At 40.4% G+C, this 24,022-nt stretch overlaps 1 protein-coding gene across 2 annotated transcripts; it reads left to right on the plus strand.

Moving 5' to 3' along the window:
* The first annotated feature begins 60 nt into the window (after positions 1-60).
* uevld (UEV and lactate/malate dehyrogenase domains) lies at positions 61-21,721 on the plus strand. Of its 2 annotated transcripts, XM_029758484.1 has the most exons (12): positions 61-1,271; positions 1,577-1,661; positions 1,773-1,838; positions 2,128-2,291; positions 5,216-5,357; positions 11,560-11,654; positions 12,100-12,205; positions 14,248-14,418; positions 14,638-14,802; positions 16,316-16,406; positions 20,016-20,139; positions 20,589-21,721. In XM_029758484.1, exons 1-12 carry the CDS (start codon positions 1,230-1,232, stop codon positions 20,751-20,753), a joined length of 1,416 nt encoding a protein of 471 aa, XP_029614344.1. In that variant the 5' UTR covers positions 61-1,229; the 3' UTR covers positions 20,754-21,721. The 2 variants fall into 2 exon arrangements, with proteins under 2 accessions (XP_029614344.1, XP_029614345.1); XM_029758485.1 differs by lacking the exon at positions 14,248-14,418.
* Positions 21,722-24,022: the final 2,301 nt, after the last annotated feature.

Here is a 24,022-nt window from a genome sequence, read left to right on the forward strand (position 1 = left end):
CCCATACAGAACCAAAACCCACTGGTCCATTTTTTAAATTTATTCTTCTTTAATGTAAAGGGGCAGTCAGCAGTTGAAACAATAAAGCGGTGTCCCCGCCTCTGTTTCAGTAAATGCTGTGGGATGGGGCTGGAGAAATGTAACCACTCTCAAATTCATAGGCTATGGATGCAAGGGCTGACCATCCATGATACCAAAATGATGGTTTTAACCAAGTTTTGATTCTATATAGTGTTTGTTTACATTTACTTTGTTTTCAAACATTGGAGTAAAACAAGCTTATATTTTGTGTTCTGTGTGGATATGACAGTTGAACTAAACTCATGAGGCATTACGTTATATTCCTCAAGAATCAATGGGTACATATCATTAACTTATAAATCATAAAATGGATGTAGCAACTGCAGATTGCCCCTTTAATGATGGAGAAAAAGAGACATTGCCAGAGACATTTCATGAAATGTTGCTATTTTCTTGTTAAAAAGATTTGACGTAACTTGTTGGCTGATGGTTTTTATTTGCTTGTGGTGTGCCTTTGCTGTTTCCCCCCTGTTATATTCTTTTAATCCCTAGAACGATATGATCCTATTTGTTAATTTAGCAGCCTGAATCTGCTAACTTCAATAGAAATTTAACTATAATTTCTCATCCTTTTATATAACAAAATAGCATTCATTTCATACTGAAGCAAATAAAATCTCTCAATGTGGTGGAAAACACCATTGGAAGGAATAGTGAATATTGTATTAATGTTTCACCAATTTGACAGTGCTAAAGGCAAAATGAGTGTTGTCCATGACCATGCAGATGTTATTTATTTTCAAACCATTCAAACACGAGATATTTCTCATTCTGATGATATGAACATGTAGGTGAGCTGCTCTGGAATTATCACAACATTGATTACAAAAAATATTGTCACTTTTAAACATATGCTTCCTCTAATAATAGGTTAACTTAAACAAAGGTATTCATCTTTGATTCTTCACACATATTTAAATTACAATGTTGAAAAGTATGCTTCAGATTACTGTTCTGAGAAATTCTACCTCGATTGAGGTGCTGAGATAGAACTTCCTTTCGGCTTTCCGTACCTGGTAATGACGCCCCTTTTTACTTTGCGGAAGTTTGTGTTTCGCTGTCAAGTTATTTAAAGCTAGTTTGGGCTGCTTCAGATCACAGAACCTTATTCCTTCACCTGCACATTAATAATCAACAGATGGTAAACCATGGATCTCAGTCCGGAAGCAATACAGAAGATACTGTCAAGGGTTTGTGTCAAAGTTCTATCCTTCTTTCTGTCTTAGTTCGTTCTGTGTGACTAGCTGGCTAGTGTTTGTTTAAATACCCCCTAACGTTACTCATACTATTGTCAATTTGATCAGATAACTACCGGTTAAACCAGCTTTATTGCAGGCTCCTAAAGGAAGTCTGAACTAAATAGACCACAAGTGAAGTTTCCATGAAATTCAGTTGTCTCCATTTCATTGTCATTACTTAACATTGTTATGTATCTAGCTAGCTAACTAGGCAACTAAATCGCATCATGTCATAATTTTTTTATTTATTATATCAGTACAAGTTTCGTGATGTTGCTATTGAGGAGCTGCAGAAAGTTCACCAGATTCATCCCGCGATGAAACCAGTAGCTGGCACATACAGTACGTTGGCTTCATCAGAATGATCACCTAATTGTCCTGTGAAGAGTTTGATTGGACAGACTGTTTCTGTATCTGTCAATAAAAAAACATAAATCACCCGTTTCTTCTAAGCTTTCAGTGACGGCACCCAAAAAGATCTGCTGAAGTTGATTGGCAACATACCGGTGAAATATGAAGGTGAGTCTTATCTAACATGTTAGTGTTAAAAAGTTTATGGGTAAAAGCTTAATGAATGCCGTGGGTAAATAGTTAAACCCTAATGCAAAACATGTATCTAGCGTGAACTGAGTTTACTTGAGTTTCTCCATCCACTACACAGGTTCAACACCACCACTGTTATTGTCAACTCAAGTACTGACTGACTGATTGTAGCTGAACCGTTATATCTGTCTCAATGCTTATCAAAGTTGGATGGCTTTACTGTTAATGTACAGTAAGTTCTGTATTCATGCTGTATAATTCCAAGGCCGTTCATACAACCTGCCCATCCTGCTGTGGCTGATGGACTCCTTCCCCTTCACCCCCCCTATCTGCTTGCTGAGGCCTACCACCAACATGGTCATCAGGGAGGGGAAACACGTGGACGCCAGAGGACGCATCTACCTCCCCAGCCTCCACAACTGGGACCATGTAAGAGGAGGTTCTACTACACAGATACATCTGTGAGAGTTGATCACTGTTGTTTCTCTTGACGGAAAGGCAATCCATGCTGATCAAGACTTGGGCCCGTATCCACCAAGCATCTCTGAAATGATCTTAGGAATTCTGTTTTAAATCTTGTTCTAAGACAAACTCCCAGCCCAGAGTAGGTTTTAGGATGATGTTACGACACTGCCCATACAAACTCTGAGCCAGGAGTAAAATCAACTCATAAAAGTTTCTCAGCTGGTAATCACAACAGTTTGAGGTACCGCAAGGAAAGATAGTGATGACACTAATCACGATGAGGCATTGGCAGCTGTGAATACCATAGCACGTGTTGCTTCAGACAACCACGGTAAATTACTGTTCATCAAATGTTGCAATAAAAATTCAATATAATTTTCGCCTGACTATCACGATCACTTCGCCTACTCTTAACTATTATATAGTATGTTATATGTTGGCATGCATAACCTTTTTTAACCAATTCTGATGGATGTTAAAATAATAATTTTTACAATAATTGCCATTATCAACACTCTTCACTCCCGTTTTAACAATTCTAAATCGCTTTACAACTGTAGGCATCTAGTCACTTGCATACAACGTTTGAAAGGTCTAATTTTCATCGAACACAATCTATACTGAACCAAAATATAAATGCAACATATACAATTTTGGTCCAATGTTTCATGAGCTAAAATAAAACATTGCAGAAATTTTCCTTATGCACAAAAAGCTTTTTTAGCTCAAATTCTGTCCGCAAATGTGTTTACATCCCTGTTAGTGAGCATTTCTCCTTTGCCAAGATAATCCATCCACCTGACAGGGGTGGCATATCAAGTAACTGATTAAACAGCATGATCATTACACAGGTGCACCTTGTGCTGGTGACACTAAAAGGCCACTCTAAAATGTGCAATTGTGTCGCACAACACAATGCCACAGATGTTAACTTTTGAGCAATGTTCAACAGAGCTGTTGCCAGATAATTGAATGTTCATTTCTCTACCATAAGCCACCTCTAATGCCGTTTTAGAGAATTTGGCAGTATGTCCAACCGGCCTCACAACCGCAGACCATGTGTAACCACGCCAGCCAACCGGACAGCTGAGAAACTGAGGAGTATTTTGGTCTGTAATAAAGCCCTTTTGTGAGGAAAAACTCATTCTCATTGGCTGGGCCTGGTGCCCAAATGGATGGGCGTAGCTGCGCCCTTGCCCAAATTTCATTTCAATTGACAAAAACAGGTTAAAATGTTTAGCAAATGTATTAAAAATAAAAACTGAAATCACATTTACATACGTATTAAGACCCTTTTACGCAGTACTTTGTTGAAGCACCTTTGGCAACGATTACAGCCTGGAGCGACAAAGCTTGGCATAGTTGTATTTGGGGAGTTTCACCCATTTATTCTCTGCAGATCCTCTCAAGCTCTGTCAGGTTGGATGGGGAGCGTCGCTGTACAGCTATTTTCAGGTCTCTCCAGAGATCGGGTTCTAGTCCGGCGCTGGCTGGGCCGCTCGAGGACATTCAGAGACTTGTCCCAAAGCCACTCCTGCGTTGTCTTGCCTGTGTGCTGCTTAGGGTCATGGTCCAATTGGAAGGTGAACCTTCACCCCAGTTTGAGGTCCTGAGTGCTCTGGAGCAGGTTTTCATCAAGGTTCTCTCTGTACTTTGCTCCGTTCATCTTTTCCTCGGTCCTGACTAGTCTCCCAGTCATGATGCTGGCACCACCGTGCTTCATCGTAGGGATGGTATTGGCCAGGTGATGAGAGGTGCCTGGTTTCCTCCAGACGTGACGCTTGGCATTCAGGACAAACGTTAAATCTTGGTATCATCAGACTAGAGCATATTGTTTCTCATGGTCAGAGTCCTTTAGGTGCGTTTTGGCAAACTCCAAGCGGGCTGTCAAGTGCCTTTTTACTGAAGAGTGGCTTCCGTTTGGCCCCTTTACCATTAAGGCCTGATTGGTGGAGTGCTGCAGAGATGGTTGTCCTTCTGGAAGTTTCTCCCAGAAGGACAACCATCTCCACAGAGGAACTCTGGAGCTCTGTCAGAGTGACGATCGGGTTCTTGGTCACCTCCCTGACCAAGGCCCTTCTTCCCCAATTGCTCAGTTTGGCTGGGCGGAAAACACTAGGAAGAGTCTTGTTGGTTCCAAACTTCCATTTAAGAATGATGGAGGCCACTGTGTTCTTGGGGACCTCAAATGCTGCAGAAATGTTTTGGTACCCTTCCCCAGATCTGCGCCTCGACACAATCCTGTCTCGGAGCTCTACGGACAATTCCTTTGACCTCATGGCTTGGTTTTTTTCTCTGACATGCACTGTCAACTGTAGGACCTTATATAGACAAGTGTAGGCCATTTTACAAATTATGTCCAATCAATTGAATTTACCACAGGTGGACTCCAATCAAGTTGTAGAAACATCTCAAGGATGATCCATGGAAACCGGATGCACCGGAGCTCAATTTCGAGTCTCATTCATAGCAAAGGGTCTGAATACTATATAAATAAGGTATCTGTTTTTTATTTGTAATACATTTGCAAAAATGTCTAAAACTGTTTTCACTTCATCATTCTGGGGTTTTGTGTGTAGATTACGAAAATGTTTTTTTAATCAATTTTAGAGTAAGGCTGTAATGTAACAAAATCCTTCTCCTTACTGGAGGATAATGTCAAAGGTCTCTGCCCTCTGGGCTTCTTCTCCAATGTGTTTTGAGAAAGGAGAGGATGTGAGGAATCAAGAAAAGATTGAAGAAGAGCCTGGTACACTAGTATGGACAATACATCTTTGATGAAGCATTTTTGATGGAGTAATCTCTAGTAGATTGACCATGACAGATCGATGACACTGACGCATCCTCTCTCCCATTGTTAAGCTATGTATCTTCCTCTTCCTCCACAGCCCAAGTCGTCTGTAGTAGGTCTCCTGGCTGAGATGATCTCCCAGTTTGAGGAGGAGCCTCCCCTGGGCACCAAGTCCACAGGAGACAACAGAGACCCCAATGAGCTGCTGGCCTACGTTTCCAACCTGAAGATCAATGAAGGTGGGTATATAGACTAGATTTAATTGCCTGGTTTGCTGGACACAGATTAAATGGTTTAAGAGCAGTGGCGAATCCAATATTTCCAAAATGGGCTAATTCTGCACATATGGTTGGTTTGATGTTGGTGTCTTAAGCCTAGTTCTTAGGACACCTCATGAGCTGTCCTAACCAGTACCTGTTAAACTCTGAGTGGTTGTTTTTGGACCCGGTACCGGGAACTAAAATCTTACTGCTGGCAATGTCATAAGAAAATTAAGCCACTTTACAAGGGGTGTAGAGCCTAACTGGCATAATTTTCACTCTAAATCTTTATAATAAAATCATTACATGCATAATCACATTTGCGGTCACTTTTGATGATGGTGTTTTCCCGCTAATGGAACATTCGCGTATATATCCTACTGCCTTGTACGCTTATAATGTGAAGAAATAGCCTAATAGTTTATCAATTTGAAGCTAAACATTTTGATCTGCAGCGGGGGTTTTTTATGCTCGTGGTTAGATTCCAAATTAATATATCACACCCCACAACTGACCCAGACTATGTTTGGAATATTTATTTCTTGCACTGAATAGAATAGGTCAACTTTTGTTCTATGGGGGATAGTAGATTAACATAGTCTAGTGCTTTTGCAGTTCATTAGGCCTACTCATCTTGTTGGCTGATGAAAAGTAAATGTTATTCGAATATCTTCAATATGCACATCGGAATTGGATAAGGATGCGTGCAGTTGGGTCCCCGATGTCTGTCTTTGCTTGTAGCCTGTGAGAAAGACCCGATCATGTGATGGAGAGCCATGTGAGTGAGCGGTGCTTCGGAGCAAGCAGCGCTCAGGGAGAAGGGCACAATGGCCACTGGCAGCAAAAGGCATGTTTTTTTTTAGGGTGCATTATGGCCACAAAGGGGATGCTGCCATCAAATTTGAGACTGATGAAGTGTACAGCTTGCGCAAAAAACAAAGCAGAACTCTCTTTTCAAATCATCATTAGTCACATCATCAATGTATTAAAAATCTAAACATATAGCCCAATGTTTGTAGAATAACTAAAGTTACTCCTATATTCTTAATTTATAGTTATTAATGTATCTATTTATTTGTTAACTGCTCAACACAGAATAGCCGCATGTGCGCACTTCCTTATTGTTTGGAGAAAATATCCTTTCTATTTTTTTCAGCTTTGTTCAATAGTATTCTTCATACTATAAAATAATGCCACGCAAATCTTGTCTGCTAAATGAACTAGTGTAGCCCACAGCCATATGGTATAGCCAGATCAGGGCCTAACATAAGGACAACTCAGAGTATGCTATTCTGTTCTTCTGAAATAGACTACATTTTCTTCATATCATGCTTCTTTAAACCTGTCTAATATAAAGAATTGATTTATTGTGAAGGTGTAGGCTATATTACATGGATTTATTAGACTTTTTAAAATGTAGATGATCCAAAGGTCTGCATCAGTGGCTTGTAGGCGGTGTGGAAGCCAGGAGCTGTTAAATATGTTTGTTAATTAACAGTCAATTACTGTGAGACCAACAGTTATTTGCTTGACAATCACCTGCTGACAACTGTAGTGACCTCCACAGCCCTAGGCATGGACTCTACAAGGTGTCGAAAGCGTTCCAAAGGGATGCTGATCCATGTTGACTCCATTGCGTCCCACAGTTATGTCAAGTTGGCTGGATGTCCTTTGGGTGGTGGAGCATTCTTGATTCACGCTTAACAGTTTCCCATGTGTAAAACAGCGCTAAAGCAGCCGAAAGGTTGAGGGAGGTGCATCTGTGAAAGCCGTCAGTCAGTTTTCCAACTGCGAGGCTCAGTGTTGCCATTGTTTTTAAAAAGTTTTCTTTATGATGTTGAAATAAACATTAACCCCCCCCCATATCACACATTGTACGGCACTCATAATATGTGCATTGTACAATCAAGAAGTGAGAGCCTCATAACACATATTTGTATATATCCATTGTACACACCTTGGCAAATAAAAATGTCTTTGGTCACATTCGCGTGGGTTAAACAAAAACATCCCTAATTGGTTCACAATAGAGCTTCCCATAATGCGGGGGATGGCTGCAGGATGAACTTTAAAAACATTTTTATTAACCCCTCCCCTCTCCGGGGGACAAATATCTTTTTTTTTTTTTTTACAGCATTTTTGCTACATATACGAACATTTTACATACACATTTTACAAACATGGTACTTTTATATAAAGCAGTCACATAACAATAATACATTAACAAACAAGCTTTTTAATCCCGCCTCTCAACCCATCCCACCTATCAGCATAGACCACCCTCATTTGGTTTCCATATGCCATATACTTTTGAAATGTGATGTTTTATATACATTTTTTTAACCTTTCTAATTGTATAGTTTCCACAGATTGTGAGCTAAAGATGAAAACCTTTCCTACGAGTATTATATTATTTGACTGACTATGGCTTTCCAAATTTTTTTTTTATATATATATATATATATAAATAATTCTGTTGGTGGCAAGAATTTTATATAATTTAAATTGAACAACTAAGTGTTGAAGCAAGTGTAGTTTTTTTGTACCAGTTTATAAACCATATGCCATGGAATTGGTACATTGCAAATCTCTTCCCATTTATTTTGCAACCTGTATGGCGTAGCCATCGACATTTCTGTCCTCAAATGGAACTGGTATATTTTTCTATTTATGCCAGTTCCTGACAGCCAATTTGTATCTTTAATATATGGCAGGCAAACAAGTTCTCTACTTTCTCCCTTTTCCACTTCCCGCCTCCATTTTTGTGGTAGTGCTGCGATCAGTTGGTTGTAAATTTGGATTGAGCAGATATTCCCATATATTTTCGATAACTGCGTATTTGACATACATTTGAAGTCGGAAGTTTACATACACTTAGGTTGGAGTCATTAAAACTCATTTTTCAATCACTCCACAAATTTCTTGTTAACAAACTATAGTTTTGGCAAGTGGGTTAGGACATCTACTTTGTGCATGACACAAGTAATTTTTCCAACAATTGTTTACAGACAGATTATTTCACTTATAATTCACTGTATCACAATTCCAGTGGGTCAGAAGTTTACATACACTAAGTTGACTGTGCCTTTAAACAGCTTGGAAAATACCAGAAAATGATGTCATGGCTTTAGAAGCTTCTGATGGGTAAATTGACATCATTTCAGTCAATTGGAGGTGTACCTGTGGATGAATTTCAAGGCCTACCTTCAAACTCAGTGCCTCTTTGCTTGACATCATGGGAAAATCAAAAGAAATCAGTCAAGACCTCAGAAAAAAATTGTAGACCTCCACAAGTCTGGTTCATCCTTGGGAGCAATTTCCAAACACCTGAAGGTACCATGTTCATCTGTATAAACAATAGTATGCAAGTATAAACACCATGGGACCACGCAGCCGTCATACCGCTCAGGAAGGAGACGTGTTCTGTCTCATAGAGATTAATGTACTTTGGTGCGAAAAGTGCAAATCAATCCCAGAACAACAGTGAAGGACCGTGTGAAGATGTTGGAGGAAACAGGTACAAAAGTATCTATATCCACAGTAAAACGAGTCCTATATCGACATAATGCAAAGCTACTATTCCAGTGTTTTACTTGCTATATTGTATTTACTTTGCCACCATGGCCTATTTATTGCCTTTACCTCCCTTATCTCACCTCATTTGCTCACATTGTATATAGACTTATTTTTCTACTGTATTATTGACTGTGTTTTACTCCATGTGTAACTCTGTGTTGTATGTGTCGAACTGCTTTGCTTTATCTTGGCCAGGTCGCAGTTGTAAATGAGAACTTGTTCACAACTGGCCTACCTGGTTAAGTAAAGGTGAAATAGATTTTTTTAAAGTGCAGTCGCAAAAACCATCAAGCGCGATGATGGAACTGGCTCTCATGAGGACCGCCACAGGAATGGAAGACCCAGAGTTACCTCTGTTGCAGAGGATCAGTTCCTTAGAGTTGCCAGCTTCAGAAATTGCAGCCCAAATAAATGCTTCAGAGTTCAAGTAACAGACACATCTCAACATCAACTGTTCAGAGGAGATTGCGTGAATCAGGCCTTCATGTTCAAATTGCTGCAAAGAAACCACTACTAAAGGACACCGATAAGAAGAAGAGACTTGCTTGGGCCAAGAAACACGAGCAATGGACATTAGACCAGTGGAAATGTGTCCTTTGGTCTGGAGTCCAAATTGGAGATTTTTGGTTCCAACCGCTGTGTCTTTGTGAGACTCGGTGTGGGTGAACGGATGATCTCCGCATGTGTATTTCCAACCATAAAGCATGGATGACAAATTATTATGGTGTGGGGGTGCTTTGCTGGTGACACTGTCTGATTTATTTAGAATTCAAGGCACACTTAACCAGCATGGCTAACACGGCATTCTGCAGCAATACGACATCCCATCTGGTTTGTGCTTAGTGGGACTATCATTTGTTTTTCAACAGGACAATGACCCAACACACCTCCAGGTTGTGTAAGAGCTATTTTACCAAGAAGGAGAGTGATGGAGTGCTGCGTCAGATGACCTGGCCTCCACAATCCCCCGACCTCAACCAAATTGAGATGGTTTGGGATGTCGGACCGCAGAGTGCAGGAAAAGCAGCCAACAAGTGCTCAACATATGTGGGAACTCCTTCAAGACTGCTGGAAAAACATTCCAGGTGAAGCTGGTTGAGAGAATGCCAAGAGTGTGCAAAGGGTGGCTACTTAAAGAAATTAAATATATATTTTAGATTCTTCTAACACTTTTTTGGTTACTACATGATTCCATGTGTTATTTCGTAGTTTTGATGTCTTCACTATTAGTCTACAATATAGAAAATAGTAAAAATAAAGAAAAGCCCCTGAATGAGTAGGTGTTCTAAAACTTTTGACCGGTAGTGTATATGATCCATCCATAAATAATCTACCTACATGCAACAGTATCTCTTGTACTTTTGACAATGATTTCACATGAGGCCTACTTCACATGATATGCCTAATTAGTTATAACCACTAGGGTAATAAATAAACACATTTTTCTTTAGATTATTTAATTAACCTACATTTTATCCCTTTTGGAGCGCAATATCACATAAAAAATGATCCCTTATTGGGTATGCCTATAAGAATTGGGCCATTTAAGGCATCTAGGGCTTCATGTTAGATTAAAATGATAGATCTTTCAAACGTTTTATGCAACATTATCGGGAAGTAACTTGATCGATTGAGTTGCTAAAGTGACGAGTGTGTTTGATAGTTATATGTTAACAGTTATATGATCAAAAATCCACATCAGAATTGATTAAAAAAAGGTTTTGCATGCCAACATATTAGGCAGAAATTCAGATTTGGCAACGTGATCGTGTCGTGACAATTCTATCAAACCTTTTGTCTAAAGCGTGTTCCCTCATTCTCCATTTGCAACAATGTCAATGAGCATCTTCACTATCTTTTGCTGTACCTCAAACTGTCATGATGACGAGGTGAGAAACTTTTATGAATTGATTTCACTCTTTGTCTGAACAGTGTCTTAACCTCATCCTAAAACCTCCTCTGAGCTGCGAGTTTATTTTTATTTTTTAACAGGATTCCTAGAACCTTTTTCTGAGAAGCTTTGTGGATATGGGCCCTGGGTTTAAAACAACTTTCAATGGAGATTCTCCATTGAACATGCTTTTCAGTCCAGAATTAGGCTTAATCTGTGTCTGGGAAATCAGACTTTCTAGACATATACTGCCAGAATGCAGCTTGCTGAATGGTTCATTGGGTTTAAAAAGGTAAGGCTATATTTGGGCCCAGAGGATAACACATGACTGCTTTATACTACAATTATTTCCAAAGTGTATTTCTTCATTCAATGAAACCTGTCACCTACTACAAATTAGTGTTTTGATATTCAAGGTGTCTGTATCTGATGAAACCAGAAACCGACAACGCAAACTCCTGATTTAAGCTGTGGCTGGGTCTGATAGTTTGCCAACAATAGCCAAGCCAGCTTTCTCTAGTGATGCTGTGGTAAATTGCAGAATGTTTAGATTGAAATGTATAATTTAGAACAGATCTGATTGTCTGGCATGTAGAACTGGGGAAAAGCGTAATCTCTGTTTAGTACATTTCTGTTTGCAGCATTCTGAAGCTAAACATATCACCTGACGTTAACACACCTGGCTCTAACTCAAACCATGTCCTCCTATCACAGGTGGAGTACAGCATCACGATCATTTAATCAACAAAGTCACAGTCATTGGGGGCGGAGACTTGGGAATGGCATCAGTGATGAGCATTTTGGCAAAAGTATGACTGCCTTTTTTTGCTTTGACACTCAAATGTTAAAACCAGGTCGTGTTCATTAGGACACGCAACAGGAAACCTTTTTGTGACGAGAAATTGAAATTTGTGTTTCTTATTGGATAAGTCCATGTAGTACTTATTTCAGTCTCTACTTTGCCCTCCCTCCAAAAGATTGCAAATTTTGTCACAAAGCAGAATCAAAGGCTGATTTTGAAGTGAAATGTATTTAAACCTACTTGACAAACAATTGTAGGTCACCCTGTTTGTCTGTTTTCTTGCTTTTGGTGCCAAATTAACACGACCCAGGTACATTGATATAACAAACCTTTCTTAATCACTGTTCTGTCTAAAGGATGTGTTTTGAGTATTGATCACCATTTCTATCCCATGTAGCCTTCATAACAGTGAAGAGTTCACATATTATGTTCTCTCTCTCTTTGCTTTATAGGGTAAAGTGGATAGACTAGTCTTCATTGACGTAGCCGAGAGCTCCACCAAAGGTGGTAGCATGGATCTAGAGATTTTCAACTTACCAAAGGTGGAGGTATCTAAAGGTACATCTCCTATAAACTTATTAGACAATACTTTTACCCAGTAAAGCAGCAGTGAACTGTAAACTAAGCCTGACCTAGTCATCTAAACCTCAGCCTAAGTATATAGTCACTAGATTGGCACTGAGCAAATTTCAGGTCTTGTGAGCGGGAACTTAAATATTGCGAGCATTCTGTGCAACTTCCAGCACACATTAATTGTGAACACAGGCTACACCTGCTTTAAATTAGTTTCACAGTGATCAATAGGCTATTGTTGCTATTTGAGCATAATGTAGTCCTATCAAAGTGGCCTATCAACAAAACTAATTGAGAAAATGCCATAAGATTTCCACATGGATATAGGTGTTGACTTCTATGTTATCCCCTACAATAGCCGATATGTGGTGTTCATTGTAGGCCTACATTCTATGAGACTTTAAAAACATTATGCATGGCTTGACATGAACCATTTTAGGACTGATGTTTTAATTATAAAGCTCAAATCACTTTATAAAAATAAGAATCTGATTTATAACACTGTTTGCCAAATAGGTGACAAAAAATTGTATTGTGTTCAAAAAAAAAAAGAAAAGTGGTGCGTGCATATGTATTCACCCCTTTGCTATAATAAAGATCTGGTGCAACCAATTACCTTCAGAAGTCAATTAGTTAAATAAAGTCCACCTGTGTGCAATATGTGTCACATGATCTCAGTGTATATATACACCTGTTCTGAAAGGCCCCAGAGTCTACAACACCACTAAGCAAGGGACACCATGATGACCAAGCAGCTCTCCAAACAGGTCAGGGACAAAGTTGTGGACAGATCAGGATTGGGTTATAAAAAATATCTGAAACATCCCACGGAGCACTATTAAATCCATTATTAAAAAATGAAAAGAATATGGCACCACAACAAATCTGCCAAGAGAGGGCTGCCCACCAAAACTCACGGACCAGGCAAGGAGGGAATTAATCAGAGAGGCAACAAAGAGACCAAAGATGAGCTGAAAAGTTCCACAGTGGAGATTGGAGTATCTGTCCATAGGACCACTTTAAGCCGTACACTCCACAGAGCTGGGCTTTACAGAAGAGTGGCCAGAAAAAAGCCACTGCTTAAAGAAAAAAAATAAGCAAACACATTTGGTGTTTGCCAAAAGGCATGTGGGAGATTCCCCAAACATATGGAAGAAGGTACTCTGGTCAGATGAGACTAAAATTTAACTTTTTGGCCATCAAGGAACATGCTATGTCTGGCGCAAATCCAACACCTCTCATGACCCCGAGAACACCATTCCCACAGTGAAGCATGGTGGTGGCAGCATCATGCTGTGGGGATGTTTTTCATCGGCAGGGGCTGGGAAACTGGTCAGAATTGAAGGAATGATGGATGGCGCTAAGTACAGGGAAATTCTTGAGGGAAACCTGTTTGAGTCTTCCAGACATTTGAGACTGGGACAGAGGTTCACCTTCCAGCAGGACAATGGCCCTAAGCATACTGCTAAAGCAACTGTCTTGGAATGGCCTAGTCAAAGCCCAGACCTCAATCCAATTGAGAATGTGGTATGACTTAAAGATTGCTGTACACCAGCGAAACCCATCCAACTTGTAGGCGCTGGAGCAGTTTTGCTGTGGATAATGGCCAAAAATCCCAGTGGCTAGATGTGCCAAGCTTATAGAGACATACCCCAAGAGACTTGCAGCTGTAATTGCTGTAAAAGGTGGCTCCACAAAGTATTGACTTTGGGGGGTGAATAGTTATGCACGATCAAGTTCTTTTTTTTTGTCTTATTTTGCATCTTCAAAGTGGTAGGCATGTTGTGTAAATCAAATGATACAAACCCCCCCAAAAAATCAATTTGAATTCCAGGTTGTAAGGCAACAAAATAGGAAAAATGCCAAGGGGGTGAATACTTTCACAAGCCACTGTATGTTGGAGCGTGCAGGTCCTTCTTCAAAAGGGATGTTTATTCAAGGGATGACTACCACTTTCCCAAAAAACGTGTGTGACAATGGGGCCTTAAGATACTTTTGTTGAAGAACCGTTTGTTTTCCAATGATAGACCTGTCGGCGTCTGCCGACTCCAGTGTGATCGTGGTGACGGCGAACGCGTGGAGCAACGAGCAGTCGTACGTGAGCGTGGTCCAGACCAACGTGGACATGTACAGGGGCATTATCCCAGGCCTGGTCCGCCTTAGCCCCAACGCTGTGCTGCTCATTGCCTCGCAGCCAGGTCCGAACACACACACACACCTACCAGTCAAAAGCAGCAGAAGGCACTGAACTAGAAGTGTCATGGGAAATACAGAAAAATTGTGATCAAATCTCCTATTGGCATTGGTGTATGATTTACTGTCCACAAAATATATCTGCGAAAATTTTATAAACCCTCTGTTCTAATATCTCTCTCTCTCCTTCTTCCCATCCCCCTTCTTTTCCTATCCTCTGACAGTGGACATCATGACCCACGTGGCGTGGAGACAGAGCGGCCTGCCACCATCCAGGGTGATCGGGGCGGGGTGTAACCTGGACTCTGAACGTCTCTGTCACGTCCTTGACATCAGTCTCAACACACACAAACAGGCCTGGGTCATAGGAGAACTCTCAGACAACAAGGGTAAGATAGAGACAGGTCTGAGGATTTCTTTCACCAGTGGTGGCAAAGTTAGCATGGGTGGTGGCATGGCATGGCCAGAAGGCGTGGTTTCCAACCAAATGTTAGAGGCCCTACTCTTGGCCGCAGTGACATTTTGCGTTTTTTAAAGCTAAATTGTACACATTTTGCCATGGCTTAAGCCGTATTCTTATGCTAGATTCTCCCTGACTGTCTAGTTTTTTATTTTGGTAATTGTTAGTGCTCAAAATGATCTTTATAAAAAATATATATATTTAGCTACATTATCATTTCTACATACTTTGTGGTTTATAGCTGCATTATGTAACTTTTTGGGTGACCTGACCAAATTCACATAGACTTGCTTTCAATGAGAATGACAGATACACCTAAAATGTCTAAGAAACTGTAAATCTGTTATGTGCGCTATTTCTATGCTTCCCATTCTTACGTTTAATTTTTGCATCTTTTGGTTTTGTACACCAACTGAAAATGTATTTCACAGTAGTTTAGATGGTAAAATGATTCTCTACACATTGCTTGTTTTGTCACCAACTATTGGAATTTTAGCTACTAGGAAATCGCTCCTCCATTTCTGCATATTGCACTGAAAACATTTTACCATCCTGGATCTCCCCCAATTTTTTGGGGGGGAGGATTGGCGGCAACGATTTATAAGTAGTGGCCTACCATGCTGACCAGATCGGACACGTCGCGTGCGTGAGCGTTGCAAAATACATTTTGAAATCCACGTTATTCAATTATTGCACCCACACTCCTCGTGAGCGTCTGTGATGCCAAGGGCTAAAATAGAACTCCTTTCTATTTCTGACGCAGATCGCGCTGAAAGTCCTGCCTCTCCCATCTCCTCATTGGTTTATAGAAGCAGGTACCCACGTGCCATCTCCTCATTGGTTATACACACGTGGGTGATTGAAAGACGAACTGTTTTGCCGGTCGTCGCGGTAGTACTATGAAAGTTTAGATGCGATCACCATTTAAATTCAAAGATGAAAAAGCCTGGAAGGAGGAGAGATGACTAGAAACGATTCGGTTGGCCGTTTTATGTGTGGATTAATTGTCAGAGTAGAGGACCTTGTACATTTCAGGTAAAATAACAACTCAATGTTTATATCCCAGGACAAATTAGCTAGCAAGTGCAAGCTAACTGGCTAAATTGCCATTCATGTTTAATGCTTTTCGACCTGTCCCCAAATTAATGTCATTGGTTCAGAGTTTGTTTTGATATTTTAACCTGCGTGTCGTGATCGCGTTTGGTGTAGGGGGACGATGGCGCACGCGCGCAGCCGGTTTGGGTTCCGTGTACCGCTGCTAAATGAATATAGGGGAAACATTGCATACCAATCTACCAAGGCAGTATCAACTTGCAGTATCTGATGTTGTGGGTGAAGTGAATGTTTTATTACTCTCTGTGGAGCACAGGAGCCATTTAATGCAATATCTCTAGATATTAATGGGATTTCTATAACACTCACAATCTGTCTTTGTGTTGCAGTCCCTGTGTTGAGTAACATTTTGATGGGGGCTAGTCACCAACATCCAGAGATTGCACCCAGATCCAAAGCTACCAAACCTCTGTTAGACAGGTAAGTAACAAAAACAACAACGAGGTCTTTATCCCTCAGAGCACTGCCAAGAACTTCCCCCGGAGACTGGCGTGACTATGACCCAAAATGGCATCACATTGACTGAAGGTGTTCCGGATACATGTTGCCCGCAGGCACAGATCTAGGATCAGCTCACCCAATCTTAATATACAAAAGAAGACAGAACAATGATATAGCGGACCTCAGATCAGTGTCTAGGGCCAGGTGCAACTGTATTCTAATACTGCTCACTGTTCCCCTATACAGTGCATTTGTAAAGTATTCAGACCCCTTGACTTTTTCCACATTTTGTTACGTTACAGCCTTATTCTAAAATTGATAAAATATTTTTTTCCCCTCAATCTACACACAATACCCCATAATGACAAAGCGAAAACAGGTTTTTACATAAGTATTCAGACCCTTGAGCTCAGTTGCATCCTGTTTCCATTGATCATCCTTGAGATGTTTCTACAACTTGACTGGAGTCCACCTGTAGTAAAATAAATTGATTGGACATGATTTGGAAAGGCACACACCTGTCTATATAAGGTCCCACAGTTGACAGTGCATGTTAGAGCAAAAACCAAGCCACGAGGTTGAAGGCATTGTCCGTAGAGCTCCGAGACAGGATTGTGTCGAGGCAGAGATCTGGGAAAGGGTACCAAAACATTTCTGAAGCATTGAAGGTTCCCAAAAACACAGTGGCCTCCATCATTCTTCAATGGAATAATTTTAGATAGACCTAGACTCTTCCCAGAGCTGGCTGCCCAGCCAAACTGAGCAATCTAGGGAAAAGGGCCTTGGGTCAGGGAGGTGAACAAGAACCCGATGGTAATAGTGATAGACCTCCAGAGTTCCTCTGTGGAGATGGGAGAACCTTCCAGAAGGACAACCATCTCTGCAGCACTCCACAAATCAGGCCTGTATGGTAGAGTGGCCAGAAGGAAGCCACTCCTCAGTAAACGGCACATGACAGCCCGCTTGGAGTTTGCCAAAAGGCACCTAAAGGACTCAGACAATGAGAAACAAGATTCTCTGGTCTGATGGAACCAAGATTTTAAAAAACAGGCATTGAATATCACTTTGGATGATGTATCAATACACTCGGTCACTACAAAGATACAGGCGTTCTTCCTAACTCAAGTTGCCAGAGAGGAAGGAAACCGCTCAGGGATTTCACCATGAGTCCAATGGAGACTTTAAACCCGTTAGAGTTTAACCTCTTAAATCTAGACGTTCCGCTAGCGGAACACCACTCCAATATCCAATGATAGGGCGTGGCGCGAAATACAAACTTCTCAAATCCGAAAACTTCAATTTTTCAAACATATGACTATTTTACACCATTTTAAAGACAAGACTCTCCTTTATCTAACCACGCTGTCCGATTTCAAAAAGGCTTTACAACGAAAGCAAAACATTAGATTATGTCAGGAGAGTACCCAGCCAGAAATAATCAGACACCCATTTTTCAAGCTAGCATATAATGTCACAAAAACCAAAACCACAGCTAAATGCAGCACTAACCTTTGAGGATCTTCATCAGATGACACTTCTAGGACATTATGTTATACAATACATGCATGTTTTGTTCAATCAAGTTCATATTTATATCAAAAAACAGCTTTTTACATTAGCATGTGACGTTAAGAACTAGCATTCCCACCGAACACTTCTGGTGAATTTACTAAATTACTCACGATAAACGTTCACAAAAATATAATTATTTTAAGAATTATAGATACAGAACTCCTTTATGCAATCGCGGTGTCCGATTTTAAAATAGCTTTTCGGTGAAAGCACATTTTGCAATATTCTGAGTAGATAGCCCGGCCATCACAGGCTAGCTATTTTGACACCCACCAAGTTTGGTACTCACCAAACTCAGATTTACTATAAGAAAAATTGGATTACCTTTGCTGTTCTTCGTCAGAATGCACTCCCAGGACTTCTACTTCAACAACAAATGTTGGTTTGGTTCCAAATAATCCATAGTTATATCCAAATATCGGCGTTTTGTTCGTGCGTTCAAGACACTATCCGAAGGGTAACGAAGGGTGACGCGCCGGCGCATTTCGTGACAAAAAAATTCAAAATATTCCATTACCATACTTTGAAGCATGTCAAACGCTGTATAAAATCAATTTTTATGCGATTTTTCTCGTAAAATAGCGATAATATTCCGACCGGGAGTCGTTGTTTTCGTTCAAAGACTGAAAATGTAAAATGGCCTCTTCACGTGCACCCGTCTCATTGTTCTCAGATCGACCACTATCCAAATGCGCTACTGTTTTTCAGCCAGAGACTGCAGAGTCATCATCCAACGTTCTGGCGCCTTCTGAGAACCTATGGGAGCCTTAGAAAGTGTCACGTTACAGCAGAGACCCTCTGTTTTGGATAGAGATGACAAAGAAAGCCAAGAAATGGTCAGACAGGGTACTTCCTGTACAGAATCTTCTCAGGTTTTGGCCTGCCATTTGAGTTCTGTTATACTCACAGACACCATTCAAACAGTTTTAGAAACGTTGGAGTGTTTTCTATCCAAAGCTACTATATATGCATATTCTAGTTTCTGGGCAGGAGTAATAACCAGATTAAATCGGGTACGCTTTTTATCCGGCCGTGAAAATACTGCCCCCTATCCATAACAAGTTAATGGCTGTGATTGGCGAAAACAACTGATGGATCAACAACATTGTAGTTACTCCACAATGCTATCATAATTGATAAAGTGAAAAGAAGGAAGCCTGTACAGAATACAATTTTCCAAAACATGCATCCTGTTTGCAACAAGGCACTGAAGTAATACTTAAAAAAATGAGGTAAAGCAATTAACACTTTGTATTCAGGACAAAAAGTTATGTTTGAGTGAAATCCAATAAAACACATTACTGAGTACCACTCCATATTTTCAAGCATAGTGGTGGATGCATTATGTCATGGGTATGCTTGTAATAGTTAAGGACTGGGGAGCTTCAGGGTAAAAAATAAACGTAATAGAGCTAAGCACAGGCAAAATCCTAGAGAAGAACCTGGTTCAGTCTCCTTTCCACCAAACATTGGGAGATTAATTCACCTTTCAGCAGGACAATAACCTAAAACACAAGGCCATTGGAGTTGCTTAGCAAAAGTGTTGAATGTTCCTCAGTGGCAGAGTTACAGTTTTGACTTATATTGGCTTAAATCTATAGCAAGACTTAAATGGTTGTTTAGCAATGATCATCAACCAATTTGACAAAGCTTGACGAAATTTGAAAATAATGGGCAAATGTTGCACTATCCAGGTGTGGAAAGCTCTTAGAGACTTACTCAGAAAACTCACAGCTGTAATCACTGCCAAAGGTGATTCTAACATGTATTAAATCGGGGGGTTGAATACTTATCTAATCGAGATAGTGTTTTATTTTTAATGATTTAAATTATGTTGAAATGTTAGAATTTTTTTTCTCACATTGAGAGTTTTTTGTGTAGATCGTTGAAAAGAAATTAAATCCATTTTAATCCCACTGTGTATCAACAAAGTGGAAAAAGTCAAGGGGTGTGAATACTTTCCTACTCTAGCCGAATGGGCCAACATGGCGTTGACCAGTTTCCTGTTTTGTGCAGGGCGTTTGAGATGCTGAAGGGCCGTGGCCAACGCTCCTGGTCCGTGGGTCTGTCTATCGCTGACATCAGCCACAGTATCCTGGTGGACCAGAGGAAGACTCACTCTGTCTCCACACTGGCACAGGTAACACAGCTGCACATGTAACAGTATTGCTTCCGTCCCTCTCCCCACCCCTACCTGGGCTCGAACCAGGGAACCTCTGCACACATAGACAACAGCCACCCTCGATGCATCGTTACCCAACTACTTCAAGGTCTCAGAGTGATTGACGTCACCGATTGAAACGCTATTAGCGCGCATCCTGCTAACTAGCTAGCCATTTCACATCAGTTACACACAGACTGACTGAAACGGGGAGGGACTACCTGGGCTTGTCTAATGAGAAAAGCTTATCTGTTTCCCTGGGAAAATCTCAATTGCATACTCCTTCCGTCCTTCTTGTCTCCTTCTCAAAACCCATTGGATATGAGAGCCAGAGGTTCGTCCTCGCTGACCTTCTTCTCCAATTGGTTTTGAGGAGGCGGCAAGGAAAGAGGAGTATGCTATTGAGTTTCTCCCCGTGTGTGTTTCAGGGCTGGGGCGGTATCGGTGCGGAGGTGTTCCTCAGCCTACCCTGTCTCCTGGGGGTGTCGGGTTCAACCCGTCTAGCAGGCGTGTCCCTGGGACAGGAAGAGGACGCCAGACTGAGGGAGAGCGTCACGTCGCTCTGTGCCCTCCTCTCACAGCTCAGGATATGATGCCCTGCCTCTGCAGCACACACAGCCAATCAATCTGACTGACGAGGCCATCAGCCGATCAGCATGGATGAGCGTTCTTCAGTCCTTGGCCCTGTTTCCTAAAAGCATCTTAAGGCTAGGTTAATCTTAGAACAATAGGATCCTATGGTTCTAAGCCTTAAGATGCTTTTGGGAAACCAGGTCTTAGACCTGGAAGGCAGTAGGGTGGGCAGGTTTTTTCCCCAGCCCTGTACTAATTCATCGGATTCAGCTAATCTACTAATTGTCAAGCTTTTGTTTAGTGGAATCTGTTGTTAGTGCTGGGTTGGAACCTTAGCCTGCACACACTGGCATAGATGACGAGAAAGGGTAAAGTTCAAGTGATGAAGGATTTTACTTTTTCGTAGTTTTCCAAAATAAAATGTAATCTGGTTGAATGGTGAGGGTAACTGTTCATTATTTATGAAGAAAATTGTATGCAAAGGAATCCGAAAGATGTCTTTTATATATTTAACATCTTATTTACGTATGCCTATCATTCCTGGACTTTTTAGAGAAGGAAACAAATATTGACTTGGTGTCATTACTATTACGTTGTTATGCACATTTGTACAGTGCTCTTCTTTGCACTCCACATCCCCTAACCACAGTAAAGGTGTGGCTTGTTGTTGAAATATATGCCGTGTTCTGGTGGAGGGATAAAGCTGGGTCATGTTCTTTAGGCACCAAACGGAACATGGAGGGACTACCTGGACTTGTCCAATGTTTGACTTTTCCGATTGCGTGCCGTAATGAGCATGACCTAAGCTTAATTGCCTTACGCTGTTTCTCACTATGTTAAATGGCTTTATAAAGTGCCTTCTGTTTAATATGCCTTGCTAAACTACCTGCTGTGTGTGTTAAGAAACTTTGAAACCTGGTGTTGTACATACACACTAACTGCTGGAGATTAAATACTAAAGTAAAGATTTGTATGTTTAACCCTTTAACTGTCTCTTTGAATGTCATTTTTTAAAATATTTCACCTTAAAGGTCATTAATAACAACAAGAACTTCCTGTTTTTTTACTTTGTTTAATTTGGAAATTACAGGGCTCTACCAGGCAGTTGAGAAGTCAATGCCACATCAGCATGACAATTTGCATAGCATTTTAGTAATCTAGAACATATTACAAATTACTTTAGGTCTACTTCAAATGGCTTTCATAGGTAGGTAAGCGTTAAATGAGAACTGATGTCGAATTTCAGCAACATTAATATTCATGTGTTTTCAGGTGGTGTATAGTGTAATCTCCCCTAAATTGGTTTTCTTCAATTTCAAATGATTTAGGTTCTTACATGTTTCTCACCTAAAGACTACATGTAAGGGATAATCAACGAGGAGCTATGAGTTCTCTGGAAAATAATGAAATACGTGAAGGAGTTACATTATTTTCCATAGAACGCATAAAGCCCCGAGATGATTATCCCTTTTATACCATGGCTATTACTTAACACATTTACCGGTAGAAATGTTCAACATCCACTGCATACATACATATAATGAACAAAAATATAAATAACATAAAGTGTTCCCTTGTTTCATGAGATGAAATAAGATCCCAGAAATGTTCCACATGCACAAAAAGCTTATTTCTCTTAAAATTTGTGCACAAATTTGTTTATATCCTTGTCAGTGAGCATTTCTCCTTTGCCAAGATTATTCATACACCTGACAGGTGTGGCGTATAAAGAAGCCGATTAAACGGCATGATCATCGCACCTTGTGCTGTAGACAGAAGGCCACTAAAATGTGCAGTTTTGTCACAACACAATGCCACAGATGTCTGAAGTTTTGAGGGAGCGTGCAATTGGCATGCTGACTGCAGGAATGTACACCAAAGCTGTTGCCAGAGAATGTAAAGTTAATTTCTCTCATGTGCACTCTCTCTAAATCCCCATCTTGTGTAACACGTGTCATATCGTGTTGGTCCGCTAGGGACCTGTTTCATTGTACTAAGTTCTAATCAATAGCCTAGACTGTGTTTATGTATGTTAAATTATCATTTAGCTTGTTGGTAAATAAATAACTCAATTGGTCTGGTACAGAATGATTTAGTGAGACCCGGGTTTGTGCAGATTAACGAATTATCCGACGTAGAGGAAATTAATTAATTAGTGACTACTGTAAAATCAATATTCTGATTGAGTTAATTTGGGAAACGGAAACTCATTAAACAAAGTTTTCCCTTGGTGTCCCAGGTTACTGAGTTAATGATTACCTGATTATAATTACATGATTAAATTAAACATAGTTACTTATTAATAAACAGCAGTCGTCATATTTGGTGCCCCCTGTGAGGAATCTAAGATAAAACTAGACCTCACTTTTGAATTCATTCCATAGGAATTGAGTAGCAAGATACTCATACACCAGTAGCTATAGACAGGATTATTGTTGAGAGGGGCGTGTGTGGTTTTTCCTTTCCACCCAGATATTGGTAGGGAGAGAACCACTCCTGTGTTGTATATCTGACTAAAGTCAGTGTGTAGGGGATTTAATGAATACTACGAGCCAGGGCATATGAACCGGCCGATGTTTAGGTATTCGAAAGGAATAGACACGTTGGGCCACAACGTTGGGCGCGTCACCCTTATTTACCCTTCGGATAGTGTCTTGAACGCACAAACAAAACAGAGGATATTTGAACATAACTATGGATTATTTTGAACCAAACCAACATTTGTTATTGAAGTAGAAGTCCTGGGAGTGCATTCTGACGAAGAACAGCAAAGGTAATAACATTTTTCTTATAGTAAATCTGACTTTGGTGAGGGCTAAACTTGGTGGGTGTCTAAATAGCTAGCCCTGTGATGCCAGGCTATCTACTTAGAATATTGCAAAATGTGCTTTCACCGAAAAGCTATTTTAAAATCGGACATAGCGAGTGCATAGAGGAGTTCTGTATCTATAATTCTTAAAATAATTATGTTTTTTGTGAACGTTTATCGTGAGTAATTTAGTAAATTCACCGGAAGTTTGCGGGGGGTATGCTAGTTCTGAACGTCACATGCTAATGTAAAAAGCTGGTTTTTGATATAAATATGAACTTGATTGAACAAAACATGCATGTATTGTATAACATAATGTCCTAGGGGTGTCATCTGATGAAGATCATCAAAGGTTAGTGCTGCATTTAGCTGTGGTTTTGTTTTTTGTGACATTATATGCTAGCTTGAAAAATGGGTGTCTGATTATTTCTGGCTGGGTACTCTGCTGACATAATCTAATGTTTTGCTTTCGTTGTAAAG

Source organism: Salmo trutta, chromosome 7, assembly GCF_901001165.1.
Source record: "Salmo trutta chromosome 7, fSalTru1.1, whole genome shotgun sequence".
Taxonomy (NCBI): domain Eukaryota; kingdom Metazoa; phylum Chordata; class Actinopteri; order Salmoniformes; family Salmonidae; genus Salmo; species Salmo trutta.